This window comes from Lynx rufus, unplaced genomic scaffold (assembly GCF_022079265.1).
Source record: "Lynx rufus isolate CCGP_SWC_20201006 ecotype Redwood Valley unplaced genomic scaffold, mLynRuf1.p SCAF_5, whole genome shotgun sequence".
Lineage (NCBI taxonomy): Eukaryota > Metazoa > Chordata > Mammalia > Carnivora > Felidae > Lynx > Lynx rufus.
The window spans coordinates 156,547,310-156,565,070 of record NW_025814867.1 but is presented as its reverse complement, the minus strand read 5'-3'; the positions used below and the strand labels follow the sequence as shown (position 1 = coordinate 156,565,070).

The following is a 17,761-nucleotide window of genomic DNA, read 5'->3' as shown; positions in this document are numbered from 1 at the left end:
TTCATTTTTGCTTTTGTTTCTCTTGCCTCAGGAGACATGTCGAGTAAGAAGTTGCTGTGGCTGAGGTCAGAGAGATGGTTGCCTATTTTCTCCTTGAGGATTCTGATGGCTTCCTGTCTCACATTTAGGTCTTTCATCCATTTTGAGTTTATTTTTGTGTATGGCGTAAGAAAGTGGTCCAGGTTCATTTTTCTGCATGTTGTTGTCCAGTTTTCCCAGCACCACATTCAGCCTGTTTCAATCTCCGTTGTCCTATAGACCACTTTTCAAACGCGTAGGTTGCCTTTGAGATGTTAGGTGATACAATTTAAAAACAACTTGATGTCTTAGTGGCAGTCAGATCCTCAGAGTCTTGAGTTGTGATCGTATAATTTTTCGTGTTGACTCCAAACATAAATTGCGGTCTTATTTCTAACGTTTTAAAATCTGCAACATTAGTTTTAACCTTTTAAAATTTACTGAAATATGTTTATTTATTACCGTGTTAATATTGTGAACCAGCCTTGTTTTGTTCCTTGAATATCAGTAATGAATACAAACTAGTGTGGCCATGATATGCTGGAGAGATATTTGACTAATTTTCTTTAGCAATAGAAACAAGTTGTTTTGTGTACTTTAAAATACAGCACCTGCTGCTGCACCTGTGCAGCAACATCTTGCCTCTGTTGGCATTGTCCAATAGAACTTTCTGTGATGATGAAGTTCTTGTATAATTCATGCTGTCCCTGTCTATTTAAAAAATAGTCACTAGACAAAAATTGAAAAAAAAAAAAAGGTGGGGGGATTCCTGGGTGGCTCAATTGGTTAGTCGTCTGACTTCAGCTCAGGTCATGATCTTGCAGTTTGTGAGTTCGAGCCCCGCGTTGGGCTCTGTGCTGACAGCTCAGAGCCTGGAGCCTGCTTCGGATTCTGTGTCTCCCTCTCTCTCTGCCCCTCCTGTGCTCATGCTCTGTTTCTCTCTGTCTCAAAAATAAATAAAAACATTTAAAAAATTAAAAAAAAAAGTCACTAGACATATGTGGCCAACTGACCCAGCCCCCTTTATTAAAAAGACAGTCTTTCCTTCCTTTAGTACAGAGACGGCTTTGTTGTAAATGGCTGTGTATGTGTGAATTTGATTCTGAATTCTTTATTAGTTCTGTTATTTTTTTATGTAACTTATGATTAGTATTTATTAGTTTTTATATTGATATCCACTCGGTTGTGTTTTATTGTAGCTCCCTGATGAAATTCTGTTTTTGCCTTTTTTTTCCTGTAACATTAATTAGTTATTTTAAAGTCTGAATCTGATAATTCTATTTTTTACTTTTTACTTTTTAAAATTTATTTTTTAGAGAGAAAAAGAGACAGAGTGTGAGTTAGGGAAGGGCAGAGAGAGGGAGACACAGAATCCGAAGCAGGCTCCAGGCTCCAGGCTCCGAGGTGTCAGCACAGAGCCTGATGCGGGGCTCGAACCTACAAACTGTGAGATCGTGACCCGAGCCGAAGTTGGACGCCTAACCAACTGAGCCCTCCCCGGTGCCCTTGAATCTGATAATTCTAATATCTGGATCACCTGTTGATCTGCTTGTATTGTCTAATTTCCCTCTTGGTAGTCTTTGTAATTTTTTATCGATTAGTGGAGTTTTTCAAGTGAGACTTGTAGAGACTTTCGGTGATGGTATTTTTCTCCAGCAAGTGGTGCCCCCGCCTCCCCCCCCCTCACTGTCTGCTTTCCTCTACAGCCTCCGTGTTCTGCTTAGGCTCTGCTGAGTGCCTGCAGGAGAGAGACGGCTCCGACATCGGCTCATTTTTCTGTGCTCCTGTCTCCTCTGGGATCATGGCCCACCCGAAGTCTTGGCTGTCTCATAGCTCTGGAACTTATTTTCATTTCCCAGCTCGGTGCCACCCCTGGCTGCTCTGCCCAGCTTTGCTGCCTCTTTCCCTGTGCTGCTTTGGATTATGCCAGGGTCTTTGGGAAGAACGAAGTGGGAAGCCGGGGTCCTGTACCTCAGGGCACGTTCCTCGTCTCTGGGTCCTATAGCCTGAAGGCCTGTGTGACTCAGGAGCTCTCACATACTTTCAGAGGAGTCCATTTTTTTAAGTTCTGCTTTTGTAGTTATTCTTGGTGGGTAGGTTGATCTGTTCCCTCACCATTATAGCTGGAAATGTAAGTCCTTCCATATATGTGGTTGTGATTTTTAAATTGTTAAAAACATTTGGTAATGTCCTACAGGGAAGACAGACTGTGGAGATGTTCCAGATTAAAGGAGGCCAAAGGTACAATGACAATCGAGGCAATTCCTGACACTTGACTGGTTGTTATGCCTTGAAGGAAGAAAATGCTGTAAAGGCCGGTTTGGGGTCATTTGAGAGAATTTGAATGTCGGTGGCAGATTAGATGGAGGTATTAATTCTTCTGAAGTTGACAACTGTATAGAGTAGGTGTCTGGGACATCCCTGTTCCTGGGAAATACCCACCGAAGCGTTTAGAAGTAAAGGGCAGTGATAGACGTAACTTACCTCGGCTGGCTCATGGTGCGTATTGTGTGTGTGTCTGTCCACGGTACACGGGATGAGCAGATGTGAAATGTTGCCAGTAGACGAGTCTGGGGAAAGGGACTGTGGGCGTTCTTTGTATGGTTTTTATTTGTGTGATGTTTTGTAAGTTTGAAACTGTTTCCAAATAAAAAGTTGGAAAAACCTGGTAAAGTGGAAGCACAACCGTTCACAGAGCCGTGAGCGTCCCCTAGGCGCTCTTGGGTTGTTAGAAGCGGGTGTGGAAAACCACTAGTACCACATGGTCTCTCAAGTGTTGACGGGTGTTTGGAGGTTAATTTCCCGAGTCTGGTATTAATGAGAAGAGGAAGACCTCTGTTACAGCTCAGAGAAGAATGATAATTTCTGGGCCACAGAAATGTGAACCAGAGAGAGAATCGCGAAGAGTGGGATGGAAGGAAGAGTGAGTGCCAACAGGGCATTATCGGGGTGCCCAGCGGGCTCAGCAGGTGGAGCCTGGTTCGCCGCATCTTGGGGTTGGGTGGAGAGAGGACTCAAAAATAAAGTCTTAAAAAAGAAAAAAAGATTATTTGATACGACCGAAAGTTTATTGTGACCCAAATGAGATAATGTCAGAGTGTCTTTTCCCCATGTGTTGGCAGGAGCAAAAGGGGTACCGTGGAGTGTGCTGTGGAGGGACGGGTGTGGTCCAGGTTTGGGGAACCCACGCTAGGGAGCTAGGGGAGTGGGGTTCCAGGGCCTCCCCAAGAGCTTCCAGATGCGCAGGAGGGCAGGGGCCTGCCTCACCCGGAAGGGGAGTTGCTGCCACTGGAAGACGGGCAGCGATGATGCAGTGGGGAGTAAGCGCCCCAGTGTGTCTCCTCTTGCCCCTGCCCCTGTCCTGGTCTAACAGGAGCCTGGGTGCTGTGGGTGTTCACTTTTGCCTCTTGGAGCACAGAGCACGGAGGAGAGTGGATCTCAAGGGCACGTGGAGATGGTCCAGAGCACAGGGGACTGGGAGAGAGGAAAAGAGACCTAACGGGCTTTTGGACAGAGGAAGTGGGGACGTAGCCGCGATGGAGAAGGCAGAGACGTACGTTATTGGAACGAATCGCTCCCGACACGCAGTCGTTAACATTATCTCTGTATGCCAATAAATGAAACGTTTCCCAACTCAACAGTTTGAGAAATGCGTTAACAGAATTCATTTGAATTTGGCAAGATTGATCTTATTTTTTGTGATGGTGTTTATTTTCAAGTCTTCCAGCGAATGTGGTGGATGAGTCACTCAGGTAGAGGTGCCCTGTCTGCCTGGTGTTTGCCAAGCGTTGCTAGGTGATGTACGGACATACAAAGGATGAAATCCGGCCCTTTTCTTTGGCATTTACCCGTGGACTAAGGGGCTCCAACACACAGATGTTGAAGTTAGTGATCCAAGGTGCTGCCACGTCCATTGGCAGTGCCACAGTAGAACGAATTCCCGTGAGTCACACATTTTCTTCGTCCTACAAGAGACAACTCCGATGGCCTTTAAGGTAGAGAAAGAGGAGTGGTTTGGGGAGCAGGTTTTTGGCAGTGCAGGAGAAAAAAATGCTATTTCCATGTTCCGGTTCCACCTCTTTTCCCCCACCCCCTTTGATTTGTTTTAAGAATTTGACGGCTAATCAAAGTGTTGTTTTTCTGGCTTAGAGTGGGTAGCAGGATTTCAAATTCACGTAATGTCTTTAACCGAAGGATTTTTTAAAAATGAATTCTGAACTACTCTCATTTTATCACGTTTTGAACTTACATTGTTGACAGGCTGATTATGTTAAGATAAGACAAGGTCTTTAGGGTGGGCCCTGATCCAGTATGACAGGTGTCCTTACAAAAGGGAAATTTGGACACCGAGAAAGAAGATGTGCACGAGGAAGCTGATGTGAAGAGACCAGGAGAAGGCCAGTGACAGCGGAGGCGGATGGGAATTTTGGAACAGCAGGGCTGCTGAAAGCTGGAGAAGGCAAGGGAGGATCCTCACCCGCGGGTTTCAGAGGGAGCATGGGCCTGCTGACACTGTGGTCTTGGACCCGTGGCCTCCAGAACTAGGAGAGGAGACGTTTCTGTTCTAAGCTGCCCAGTTTGTGGTGCTTTGTTACACACCCTCCAAATCTCAGTTCAAAGTAAATGGAGTCCATAGCGGCTATCTGTAAATCCTTTTCTGAACCTATTGGAGAGTGATGCAAAGGGAGAAGTTAAGGGCTGTTTAAAAGCTTTCATTGTGGATTTGAGACTTTTAGCAATTTTGATCAAAAACAATACTTTCGTATTAACGTACATGGAACAACTGATAGTTTGCTTATTATAAGCATACCTGGTGATAAAAACAGGGTAGGGGAAATCGATCTCTTTTGTGTGGTTTACATTTCTTTGCTCAGTGTTTTAGAAATGCTGCTTTTCAGTTATAGCTCTGTCTCCTGCCTGTAATAGTTCACTGTACCCTTCCCACCAATAACTTAAACATTAAGAGATACAGGCGTTCTCATGTTACTGGAACTATCAAAAAAGGATTGTAAGTTTCAAACCAGATCGACGTTGAAGTAGCCTGTGACGTAGATTGTGTTTATATATTGGTGGTCTGTCTTGGCCGCTCTTTTAATTAGTTAACAGTTAAATGGAGGAGGTTTCTCCTTCATTCTGAACACTAAAGGTGAGCAGTTGAAAGAATCTTAGGCTGGGTGATCCTATTCTGATATTGAGGCTGGGTAGGATAATGTCTTGATTACACATAGTGGATCATTTACTGTCCATATTCTTTCTGTCCCTGGATTTAAAAAAAATCATAAAAAAGGTATATTCTCATTATGAGAACGAGACAATCAAAGTAGCTGTGCATTTTTCTCTATTCAAGGATTAGCAGAAGGAATGTGTAGAGAAGTCTAATTTATTTATGTGACAGATATTTATAAAATTCCGTGTGCTGTTCTAGGGATTTGGGATGTATCAGAAAACAAAACATGAAAATCCCTGCCCTTGTGGTGTTTGTTCTGGCAAACACCGCCGGCACTGCTGGGGGCCAAACTGACAATGCAAGGTGGGGGTTTTGTTGGACAGTGGTGGCAGTGCTCCCATCCGGCCACAAGGCGGCGGCCTTGGACAGCAGAAAGGCACCCTCTGCCTCCGGGGGCTGGGGTGGGCTCATGGTGGGCGGGTGTGGCTTCCCTGGTGCTGACTTTGAATTCTGTGGGGCACCTGTAGGAGAGTGGGACGTTTTGACCGTGTCCTGTGTTATGGTAGCCTATGATAAAGTTGTATACAGGTATATAGAGCGAGAGATTATGAAGTTACTGTAATGAAAATCTTCTGGGTGGTCAGAATTAATTCCTCCATATTTTACACATGGTAAAGCTTGTAAGGATGTAATTTTCTATCTTCTTTGCCATGTTTGAATGATACACCGCTTAATGATACAAGAAAATTTAAAAGTGAACTGCAAAGAAAAAATTGGCACCACTAATTACTTTAGTTCCTTTTTTGATCTTTCTTTCTTTCTACCAGATGCAATTTATGGTTCATTCATAATTGTAAATAATACATGTTTTAATTTAACATTGTTACAAAGGGCAACTGTGTAGTTTTTTTAAAGCATAGTACTTGAGGGGTGCCTGGGTGGCTCAGTCGGTTAAGTGTTTGGCTTCGACTCAGGTCATGATCTAAGGGTTCGTGAGTTCAAGCCCTGCATTGGGCTCTGTGCTGACAGCTCTGAGTCCAGAGCTTGCTTCAGATTCTGTGTCTCTCTGTCTGCACTCACCCCCCCCCCCCCACACTCATGCTCTGTCTCTCTCTCAAAAATAAACAAACATTAAAAAAAAACAGTAAAGCATTTGACTGATCATTGATTTCTTCGGTGGCCACAACTGGTAGGGCAGAGTGCAGAATCGGGAAAATCCTGCTGTGGCATGATATGTTATCGAAGGGGAGAAAGAGAACTGATTTAAGGGAGAAGAAATAGTCCCATATTCACGTAGTTTCTCAGAAACACATTTTCAGTGAGAAGTTCTGGCCAGTTTCATAATCTGTAACTGAATATTTAGCTTCAGGTGCTAATCTCCCTTCTAGGGCAATGGGCCCCTGTAAAGTGCAGACTGCATTCATTTCTCCAGAGCTTTTGGGATGCCCCTGCTGTTATTGGTGGTCCCCTCTTTGTCAGACCCCTGGGCCATGAAGCCACAGCCCCCTCTGGTCTGCGCTTCACTGGGGGGAGTGCTGTAAGCCACCTCCCCTCTCAGGTAGGGGAGGGCACCAGTTTTCAGGCTGCTGCCCCCGCCACCCTCCATTTCTCCGCACCCCGTGCTCCTGTGGCTGGGCTCCCTCATTTGCTGGTGCTGATGGGTGTCGATTTCATTTCGTTAGTGACCAGAGACCAGGCCGTGGTCCCGAAGCAATCTTTCTCAGAGTCTCTTCCCAGATCAGCAGTATCAGCCTCACCTGGGAACTTGCTAGAAGTGTAGGTTTTCAGGCCCCACTCAGTCCTCTGAATAGGAAACTCTGACGAGGGACACAGCAGGACACAGGCGGACTGTGTTCTTCCACCTCAAATCTTGGTTTACATTAGCATAAAAACGGATGATTTCTCAGTCCCTGAAGTTGAGGCACTTAACATTTTAAGCTCTAGACTTCTTTGCTTTATGAATGTCATAATATCTTTTATTTAAAGTTGATAATGCTTTTGATTTCAGACTTATTCACACGAATGTCTTTGGGGAATTGTGTTGGCTGTTTGAATCGCCATCTAAGCGAATGTGGTTGAGAGGAAGAATGCCGTGGTGCCACGCTGTCACCGTGGCCTTTTTTGTGTGACCACGTTGCTCCCACCCTCCATTGACTGCCGCTGTTCCTCCTGAGTCAGTCTGCCAGTTGGTGAGACGCGCTTTGTGAATCAGCCCCGGCTGGCACCGTCTACTCGCTGAGCTGCCTTCTGCTTTTTATGGAGCAGATACAAGTCTGTGCCACGAGACAGTCAGGCTTCTCAGCCCTGCCTTCAGTCCTTTAAATAACCCACTTTCTTAAAGCCTCGAGTACAAGTCTGGCAGTAAAACGAGGTCTTAAAAACACACGACCAGAAACAACAACAAAAGTAGTGCTTTCTGCTATGGGCTGCAAACTGATGAAAACCGAAACGAGCAGGACTCTCGGAATATCGGTCAAGGACTGGTTGCGAGCAAGCAGTGCTGCTTTTCCTGAAAGAAGATTAGGTGAAGTGGATTCTTAGGAAAGAGTAGTGATTTGAGATACTGAGTATTGTTATGTCTCTTTTTTCTAGACCTGGAAAGGAAAGAGCAAGCATTAGACCAACTGAGAATGGACTGTGAGCACTTTAAAGCCCGCCTGGAGACCGTGCAGGCCGACAGCGTGAGAGAGAAGAAGGTACGATGCTCACGGGCCACCGTGTAACACACTCGTGTCACGGCTGCGTCCACAAAGTGGTGTTGCCAACAGCTTGTGTAGACCTTCAGCCTCAAGAGATTGTGTCTTGAAACGCATATGTTCCGAATGGGTTGGAACATAGTCAGACGTTGGCTTTTATGACCATTTAACGTGGAGAACGTTTACTGGGTGACTTGTGATAGTCACTTTCTGTTGATTTTTATGTTGAAAAGACCATTGCAAAGCTTTAGAAGTCAGAGTATAGTAAGAATCTTAAAAAGTGCACATCATAATTCATAATCAGAGATAAATGTATTACCTACAAATATTAATAATTAAGGGATCATTCACCGATATTTTATTTTATTATTTAAAATAAATTTTTCAATGTTTATTTTTGAGAGAGAGAGTGTGTGCGCAAGTGGGGGAGGGGCAGAGAGAGGGGGGAACACAGAATCCGAAGAGGCTCCAGGCCCTGAGCTGTCAGCACAGAGCCCGACGTGGGGCTCGAACCCACAAACCGTGAGATCGTGACCTGAGCTGAAGTCGGATGCTCAACCGACTGAGCCACCCCGGCACCCCCACTTAGTGATATTTTAGGAATAACCAATGTTATTTTAATATTTAAGGAGACTAATAGGATTTCTCAAAAATTACACGTTTTTACTTTATGGAACAAATACTTCCCCCTTTTTTCTGTAAAGCTAGAACTATCCTGTCACTTTGGATAAAATGATAAAATTCGGAGTGTGCATGTTTTTTTTGTTTTTTGTTTTCCCAGTAATAACACTGTAACAGTATTAGCAGCAGCTAGGTATTTGGTTCCCTGGGCCCCGGCGGGTGCTGCCCCTGGCTCAGTGGGACCAGCAGGCGCTGTTAGTGTGAAGGAATGTGCGGTAGCTGGTCACAGGCCCACTGCCGCCTCTGGTGAAGGGATTCCAAGTGCTTGAGGCTGCCGTGGAGGCGTTCCAAAACTGGTGGGTCTGTAGAGACTTGAATATTGAGCAAATAGAAAAAGGGAAAGAGTTTTAGGCTCAAAACTGAGTTGAGTGTCACATAATTGAAGTTGAAGTTTTAGTTTTGTCATGGTTTGGATCATGATCAACTAAGATGCCAGTGTGGCTAATTTGGGCCTGAAAGTTTCATGGTCTGAAAGAAGTTGACCAACATACAAGAAGGAATTTGGTAAAAATCAGCAATGCACCTGTTGGTTCAATACTTACTTAAATTGCTAAACATCCTTGTTAAATTGAAACTTAACTGGGCAGAATCTTCCTGTTTGTTTTTTTTTAATTGTTAAGCATAGGAAAAAGTGCATGTTTTGTGGGCATTTTAGATGCAGTGCATAAAAATAAGCCATTCTGGTAAAGCACCAGTCAGTATAGAATGGATGAAATGACCTTGGTAAAGTAGGGTCAGATCACCAGCGTGTTATTGCCCTGACACTCTGACCTTAGTTACAACATGGGAATATTTTAGATTAAACTATTTCCTATTTCCAGCTAAGTTTCCTGTTTAACTCTCCTGCCAACTTGATACAGATGGGAGTCCCTTCGTGTTGGCCACAACAAGGCCGCATCTCTTTTTGCTGTAGAGAACTGAGAGCTGCCTCCATAGCCTCTTCTCTGGTCTCTGCCCAGGTGTCTACAGATCACGGGGCTGGACGCTGGAAGCTTCTTTTAGAGTTGAGGAACCAGGAAAGAATTCGGGGACTGGATCCCACATTAGAGCACTGCTAGTAAGAACCACAGTATGGGTAGACGTCGTTAGGAAAAGACAGCGGTTACTGGATCCACATGTAAGCAAAGATGAGAAAACACAGCGTGGGCTCCAAGTCATAAAGAAGCGTGATGGGGGAGCAACAGCTCCTGACCCCCCCACCCCCGGAGCATGGCTGCCGGACAGGGGAAGCTTGGTTCCCGGCCTCAGTTGAGCTGTTTCCTCAGCAGTAGTTGAATCCGGTCAGTGGGAGTCCAGCTGGGCCTTGATGTGCACTCAGGGGCTGGCACAGTGCAGGAGAGTCCTCCTGGCAGTGGCAACCTTTGAACTCTGGACAAGAAAGAGCCCAGCTTTCCTGGTGTGGGCGGAGCTGTTGGAGGACATCTGACTTGCTTTTCGTAGGACTGTGCTGTCCCTGTGAGGTTAGACGAGGCTCCCCACAAAGGGTCTGCCGGTTTTTACTGTCTGACCTGGCTGTCTCTCACGTGTGTGAACTTGGCCTACATGAGGTGCGAGTTCACCTGTGCTGAGGGGCATTTCAGACGCTTGCCTGTGGTTTCATTTTCTCTGTGTGTCTTCTTGTGTGCACTCCTTTCACAGTTAACAGACTTGCGTGTGACTGCCCGTTTTTTGTTATCTGTGTTTTTGATTTGTTAGCAAAGAGTTGCTACTTTTGTGATAGTAAATGGAAGCTGTTGCAAACATTGTATTATTTCAGGAAACTTTTTAAAGAAAAACTGCTAGTATATTTCAGTTAAAATCAGAAATGAGCTACAGAGGATTTTGAAGGAATCCTGAAAGCTTTATGCTCGGTACTCTGTTAGGTACGAGTATTCACTTTAAACAGGTAACTATACCAGGGTTTGATTATTGTTCCTTTTTTAAAAGCAACTTTATTGAGACGTGTTTTGCATAACATGGACTTGATCTGCTGTAAAAGTGAAACTGGAACATTTTTAGTAACTGCATGCAGTCCTACAGCTTTCGCTACAATGCAGTTTGGTTTTGGTTAAAAGGTTTCAGAAAGACTTACAGAGTTGCAGGAAGGCGCAACAAGTCCAGGGGAGTCCCTGTACCCTCCACCCAGTTTGCCCCGGTGTAGCGTCTTGCATCACTCCGGCACAAGGTCAAAGGCGGGAAACTGACACTGGTACAACCCACACAGGTTATTTGGGTTCACTGGCTTTACCTGGGTTCGTTTGTATCTCCTCAAGCGTGTGTGTACGTGTGCACACACGCTCAGTTCTGTGCCGTTTCAACACATGTATACATTCACGTATCCGTCACCAGCACGTTGAAGATACCAAACAAAGATCTCTCCATGCTTCCCTGCTGCAGCCACACCCACCCTGTGCCCCGTACTTCGCTCCAGGCAACCACCTGCACATAGCTGTCACACATTAATCTCTATCATTTTAGGGCGCCTGGGTGGCTCAGTCGGTCTTCGGCTCAGGTCATGATCTCACGGTTTGTGAGTTCGAGCCCCGCGTCGGGCTGTGTGCCAACAGCTCAGAGCCTGAAGCCTGTTTCAGATTCTGTGTCTCCCTCTCTGTCTCTACACCTCCCCTGCTTATGTTCTGTCCCTCTCGCTTTCAAAAATAAATAAACATTAAAAAAAAAATTTAATCTCTATCATCTTATTTCAAGAATGTCATGAAAATGGAATGTCATGAAGATGACTTTTCCCGCTCAGATTCATCCAAATTGTTGCTTGGATCAATAGTCTGCTCCTTTTTATTGCTGTGTAGTATTCCATGGTATGGCTAGATCACACTTCGCTCAAGTGTTCTCTCAGGGAAGGAGTTGGTGGGTTATTTTCCGGTTTTTCGCTATTAGGAGTAGAGGTGCTATAAACATCCGTGTATAGGTTTTTGTGCGATTGTACGTTTTCATTTCTCTGGGATAGATGGCTCAAGAGTGCAGTCACTGGGTTATTTGCCAATGCATGTTTACTTTTGTGAGAAATTGCCAAGTTGTTTTGCAGAGTGGTGGTTCCATTTTACATTCCCACCAGCCATGTGTGAGTGATTCATTTCTTCCACACCTTAATTGGCATTTAGTATTATCACTGGTTTTATTGTAGCCATTCTGGTAGGTGAGTTGTGGCTCTGATTTGCATTTCTCTAGTGGCTGACAATGCTGAGATCTTTAACACGCTTATTTGCCATTGTATATCCTCTTCTGTGAAATACCTGTTCACGTCTTTTTTTATATACAAATTTTTTTAATATTTATATATATGTATATATATATATATATTACTGTTGAGTTTAAAGAGTTCTTGATATACCCTAGATAAAAGTCTGTTGTTGGATGCGTGGTTTGTAGATAGATTCTCCCAGTGTGGAGCATGTTGTTTCATCATCTTCATGGGGGCTTTTATGGAGCTAAAGGGTTCAATCTGGGTGGCGTCCAGTTTGTTAGTTTTCCCTTCCATGATCAATGCGCTTAGTGTTGTAAGAACTTTTCTTGTAGCCCTTGGTCCTAAGGACTTTTTTCCCCTAACGGTTTTATATTTTTATATTGCACAGTTACGTTCACAATACATTTTGGGTTACGTTTTGTATAAGGTATGAACTTTGGTTGAGGTTCTTTTTTTTTTGGTCCATCTGCTCCCATGCTTTGTGGGAGAGGTGATCTTTCCTCTTATAGCTCTGCCAGCGATCGCTTAGCGTATCTGCCTGGTCTGTTCGGGCTTCTCTGCTCTGGCCCATCGATCTGTTCTTCCATCAGAGCTCACTGTCTGATTACTGTGGCTACATAGTGAGCCTCAGCATTGGATAAAGTGATTCTTCCCGTCGAATTTTTCTTTTCCAAAATTGTCTAGACAGGTCCTGTGCTTTTCCAAATACATTTTATCATAAGATCATCTGTGTCTGTAAAAATTTTTGCTGGGATTCAGATGAGAATTGTGTCATTTCTGTAGATCAGCTTGGGGAGAACTGTTGTCTCTGTTGCATCTCGCAGTCTGCAAACAAAGCATGTGTTTCCATTTACTTAGGTTGTCTTTAATTTCTTCCATCAGTGGTTTGTAACTTTCAGCACACAGATCCTACACGTTTTGTTAGATTTTTACCTAAGCGTTTCTCTTTTTTCCTTTCTTGATTCCAATGTTTTAATTTTTATCTAACTGTAAGCGAATAGCTGAATTAGTAGAACGTTCTAAAACTCCAGATTGGCTTTTCTTACACCAGAAAAGAGTGATCAGTTTAACAGGCGAAGACAGGGGATTTCTGACAACCTCTCACCCGGCATGCAGCTCATCTAGATGGCTGTCTCTTAACTGCAAAGTGACGCTCCCTCTTGCTTTTTCCAGTACTGCTCTTTAAAGGAACCAGAGACACTGACCCCTAGTAACCAGTCTGAGATGTAACACACTGGGGGTTAGTGGACATGCCAGCCTCTGGCTGTCTTGGTGAGAGACACTGTCATGAAAATGTGACCTAGGAGATGCCATTATGCACAATTCCCGACTTGGGCTGGCTCACAAAGGCAGAGGCAGTGAATCAGTTTTTTGTTTTGTTTTTTTTTTTCAAACCTTCCTTAAAGATTCTTTGATGCTCTGCTCTATTACTGTAGACCTCGTCTTTTTACCTGAAATTTTTTTTAAGTTCTGGGTTGCTATTATGTTAACAATTTGATGATCCCATCCTAGTACCAAAATGTCCCCCAGAATGGAGTTCAGATTTGATCAAAACATAAATCGGGGTATAGAATTATACCCCACTGTAGAATTATAAAGGGTAGGCAGAAGGAAAAGTCATCCTGAACCACTATGTGATGGCTCAGGTCTCGTCTGTGAGAATGGGAGTGGGGAAGGGGGGACATCTACATGCGTCACTGAACTTGAGAGTACTGCTGGGGACCCCCAGGACACTTCCATCTCCTGGCTTCCCTCTGCTTCCCAGACAGCTGCTCATAGAGCTGGGCGCACAGCCATCCCCTTCAGCCTGGTAACGCATGCTGGCCGTCAGGGGCCTGAGCTTGTACTTTTTGCAGGCAGATGCCACTTCGAGTTTACCACAGCGGTCTCCAGATTGGTTGCTGAAAATGGGCTCGGCATACTTCAGTGGCCCATTCTGCTCATAAACCGGCCAGACGTGAAGGTGAAGGCCTCGGGAGGCCCAGATCCCACGTAATCGGAGAGGACTCTGCCACTGCCGATGTCAGTCATTGCCCTTCATGTTGACCACCAGAAAATGGTGCCATTCCCTGTATTTGGGGTCCTTCCTGCTGGGAGCGTCTGGGTCTGTCATGACCAGGGGGCAGCGTTTGCCTGGGTCGGGGCCTCCCGTGCGATCCTGGTGGGCCACTTCCTTACCTGGGTGGGCGTCCCCCTTTGTCCACCTCGTTGACCTCTGCCCCCCGTGTATTTGACCTTCAGTGGGATTCTGCAGCTGCCTGTCTGCTTCCTGCAGGCTCAGAGTCCCAGGCCACTTGCTCAGGTCTCCCGGGTTGCAGGGCTGAGCCGGGCAGACAGCGGGGAGAGTCTTGGCACGGCCCGGGCCTGTGGCACTGACTCAGAGCACTCTGCAAACTGGCCCCGGGAGGCGTGGGACCAGCGGCCGGGGTGCTTTTCATTTTCTGTGGAACGGTTTTAAAATTTTTTTTTTTTCAACGTTTATTTTTATTTTTGGGACAGAGAGAGACAGAGCATGAACTGGGGAGGGGCAGAGAGAGAGGGAGACACAGAATCGGAAACAGGCTCCAGGCTCTGAGCCATCAGCCCAGAGCCCGACGCAGGGCTCGAACTCACGGACCGCGAGATCGTGACCTGGCTGAAGTCGGACGCTTAACCGACTGCGCCACCCAGGCGCCCCCTGTGGAACAGTTTTAAATGATGTTGTATTTTTTTAATTTTTATTTATTTTTTAAATGTTTGCTTTTGAGAGAGAGAGAGAGGGAAATTTCGGGAGAGAACACACGGGGGAGGGGCAGAAAGAGGGGGAGACAGAGGGTTCAAAGCAGGCTCAGAGCCTGATGTGGGGCTTGAGCTCACAAACCGTGAGATTATGACCTAAGCTGAAGTCAGACGCTTAACTGACTGAGCCACCCAGGTGCCCCAGTGATGTTGTGTTTTAAATTTTAGGTTTCATTTTGTTGTTGTTAATGTATAGAAATGTCATTGCTTTGTGTGTGCTGATCTTATAACTTGTGACCTGGCTGAAGTCACTTATGAGTCTAGAAGTTTTATTTACTTTTTACTTTTACTTTTAATTTATTATTATTTTTAATGTTTATTTTTGAGAGCGAGAGAGCGTGAGGGGGGGAGGGCAGAGAGGGGGTGGACAGAGGATCCGAAGCGGGCTCTGCGTTGACAGCTCTGTGCTGACAGCAGCCAGCCCAGCGTGGGACTCGAACTCCCAAACCATGGGACCATGACCTGCGCTGAAGTTGGATGCTTAACCAGCTGAGCCCCCTAGGTGCTCCTGTTTTTTAATTTAAAAAAAGTTTATTTCTTTTGAGAGAGAGAGAGAGAGAATTCACACACAAGCAGGAGAGGGACAGAGAGAGAAGGAGAGCGAATCCTAAGCAGGCTCTGCATCGTCAGTGCATGGGGCTCAGTCCCATGAGTCATGAGATCATGATCTGAGCCGAAATCAAGAGTCGGGCGCTTAGCCGACTGAGCCACCCAGGGGCCCCAACTAAGAGTTAAAAAAAAATTCCTTGAGTTTTTTTTTTAATGTTTATTTATTTTTGAGAGAGAGAGAGAGGGCGCATACGTGTGCATGTGTGTGTAGGGGGGCAGAGATCTGAAGCAGGCTCTGTGCTGATGACAGAGAGCCTGATATGGGGCTCGAACTCATGAGCCGTGAGATCCTTACCTGAGCTGAAGTTGGATGCTTCACCAGCTGAGCCTTCCAGGTGCCCCAAGTTTGTCTGTCTTTCTTTTTCCTTTCCTTTCCTTTCCTTTCCTTTCCTTTCCTTTCCTTTCCTTTCCTTTTCTTTTTTCTTTCTCTCTCTCTCTCTCTTTCAGACAATCATGTCATCTACAAACAGGGACAGTTCTGTTTCTTCCTTCTGCTCTATGTACTTTTTGTTTCTCTTGTGTTATTACACTGTAGGGAACTTCTGACACTATGTTGAATAAGAGAGACAAGAGTGGACAATCTTGCCTTGTTCCTGATCTTGGGGGGAAAGCAGTCTTTCACCATTAACTATGATTTTAAAAAAATAGAGCTTTTTTTTGAAGTTTTTATTTCAATTCCAGTTAACATGCAGTGTAGTATTAGTTTCAGGTGTACAATATAGTGATTCGACACCTCCATACATCACCTGGTGCTCATCACAAGTGCCCTCCTTGATCCCCATCAGCTGTGTCACCCCCACCTCCCCCCCTGGTGACCATCAGTTTGTTCTCTGTAGTTAAGAGTCTGTTTCTTGGTTCGCCTCTTTTTCTTTTCCTTTGCTCATTCGTTTCTTAAATTCCACATATAAGTGAGATCATATGGTATTTGTCTTTCTCTGACTTCTTTTGCCTAATGTTATATATACTCTCTAGCTTCATCTATGTCACTGCAAATGGCAAGATTTCACTCTTTTCTTATGGCTGAGCAATATTCCAGTGTTCACAGCAAAACTGGAAAATAGGGAGATATTCCCATGTACCGCCTGCCCCCATTCATTTGTAGCCTTCCCCATCATAAACGTAAGTATGATTTTAGCTACAGTGTTTGGTAGATGCTTTTTATCAAGTTGAAGTTCCCTTCTCTTCCTAATTTGCTGAGAATTTTTATCACGTGTGCGTGCTGGATTTTGTTCAATTTTTAGAACGTTTCCATCACATATCTGTTTGTAGTTAGTCCTTGCTCCAGCCCTAGGCCACCACTGATCTGCTTTCTGTCTCTATAGATTTGGCTTTTCTGAATATTTTATAGGAATGAAATCATACAATATGTAGTATTGTATGTCTGGTGTAATGCTTTGGAAGTTCGTTTATGTTAGCACGTGTCAATTGTCCTTTTTATTGTACCATATTTTATCTGTTTGCCAGTTGATAGACATTTAGTTGTTTCCAGTTTGTGACTCTTGTGAGTAATACCGCTGTGAACATTCACGTACAAGTGTTTGTGTGGACGTATACTTTAGTCTCTTTTGGGCAGGTACCTAGGAGCAAAGTTGTGGGTCATGTGGTAAGTGTATGGCCAACTTGGTGAGGAGCTGCCAAACTGTTTATCAAAGTGGGTGTGCCATTCTGCATTCCACCCAGCGATGTGTGAAGGTCCTACTTTTTCTGTATTCTTGTCAACACTTGGTGTTGTTGGTCCTTTGAATTACAGTCATGTTGGTGAGCGTGTAATGGTGACTCATTGTGGTTTTAATTTGCATTATCCTCATGTTGAGCATCTTTTCATGTGTTTATTATTCATTCATATATTTTTTTGGTTAAATACCTATTCACATCTTCTATTTAAATTGTTTCATTTGTCATTGAAACATATTTGACCCACAATGTTACATGAGTTTCAGGTATACAATCTTTTGACTATTTTTAATCGGATTGTTTATTTTGTGTTGCAAGAGTTCTTTATATTTTTTACTCATAAGTCTTTTTTTTCCTGTACAATTTAGAAATAATTTCTTTTAGTCTATGGCTTGCATTTTTACTTTCTTAATGGTGTCTTTTGAAGAGTAAAAGTTTTAAATTTTGATGAAGTTAAATTTGCTATTTTTTAAATGGATTATGACTTTGTTGTCATATCTAAGAAATATTTGCCTAACCCAAGGCCACAGAGGTTTTCTTCTAGAAATTTTACCTTTAGGTCTGTGATTCATTTTGAGTTACTGTTATTTTTATTTCTTTGCATATGACCATCTCTCTAGTTGTTTTTGTGATCATTTGTCAAAGAGACTACTTTTTCCATTGAATTGCCTTGATACTTCAGTTAAAATCAGTTGCCATAAATGTTAATGTTTCATTGATCTGTATGTCTCTACTTATGCCAGTACCACACTGGTTTGATTTCTGTAGCTTTCTAGTAAGTTTTTGTGTTTTGTTTTTGAAACCAGGCAGTGTTAGTTCCTTCTTAACATTGTTTTTCTTTTTATAAGTTTTTTTTTTTTTTGCGTTTCCATACGCATTGCAGAATCAGATTATGATTTTGTACAAACAAACCTGCTGAAATTTTGATAGGAATTGCATTGAATCTGTAGGTCAGTT

The 17,761-nt window shown here is 44.1% G+C and overlaps 1 protein-coding gene across 1 annotated transcript in view; it reads left to right on the top strand.

Moving 5' to 3' along the window:
- HSF2BP (heat shock transcription factor 2 binding protein) overlaps nt 1–17,761 on the top strand; it is a 92,677-nt gene that overhangs the window by 6,094 nt on the left and 68,822 nt on the right. The window contains exon 3 of the mRNA XM_047100319.1: nt 7,778–7,881. Coding sequence (XP_046956275.1) covers nt 7,778–7,881 — 104 coding nt within the window. The remainder of the gene's footprint in view (nt 1–7,777; nt 7,882–17,761) is intronic.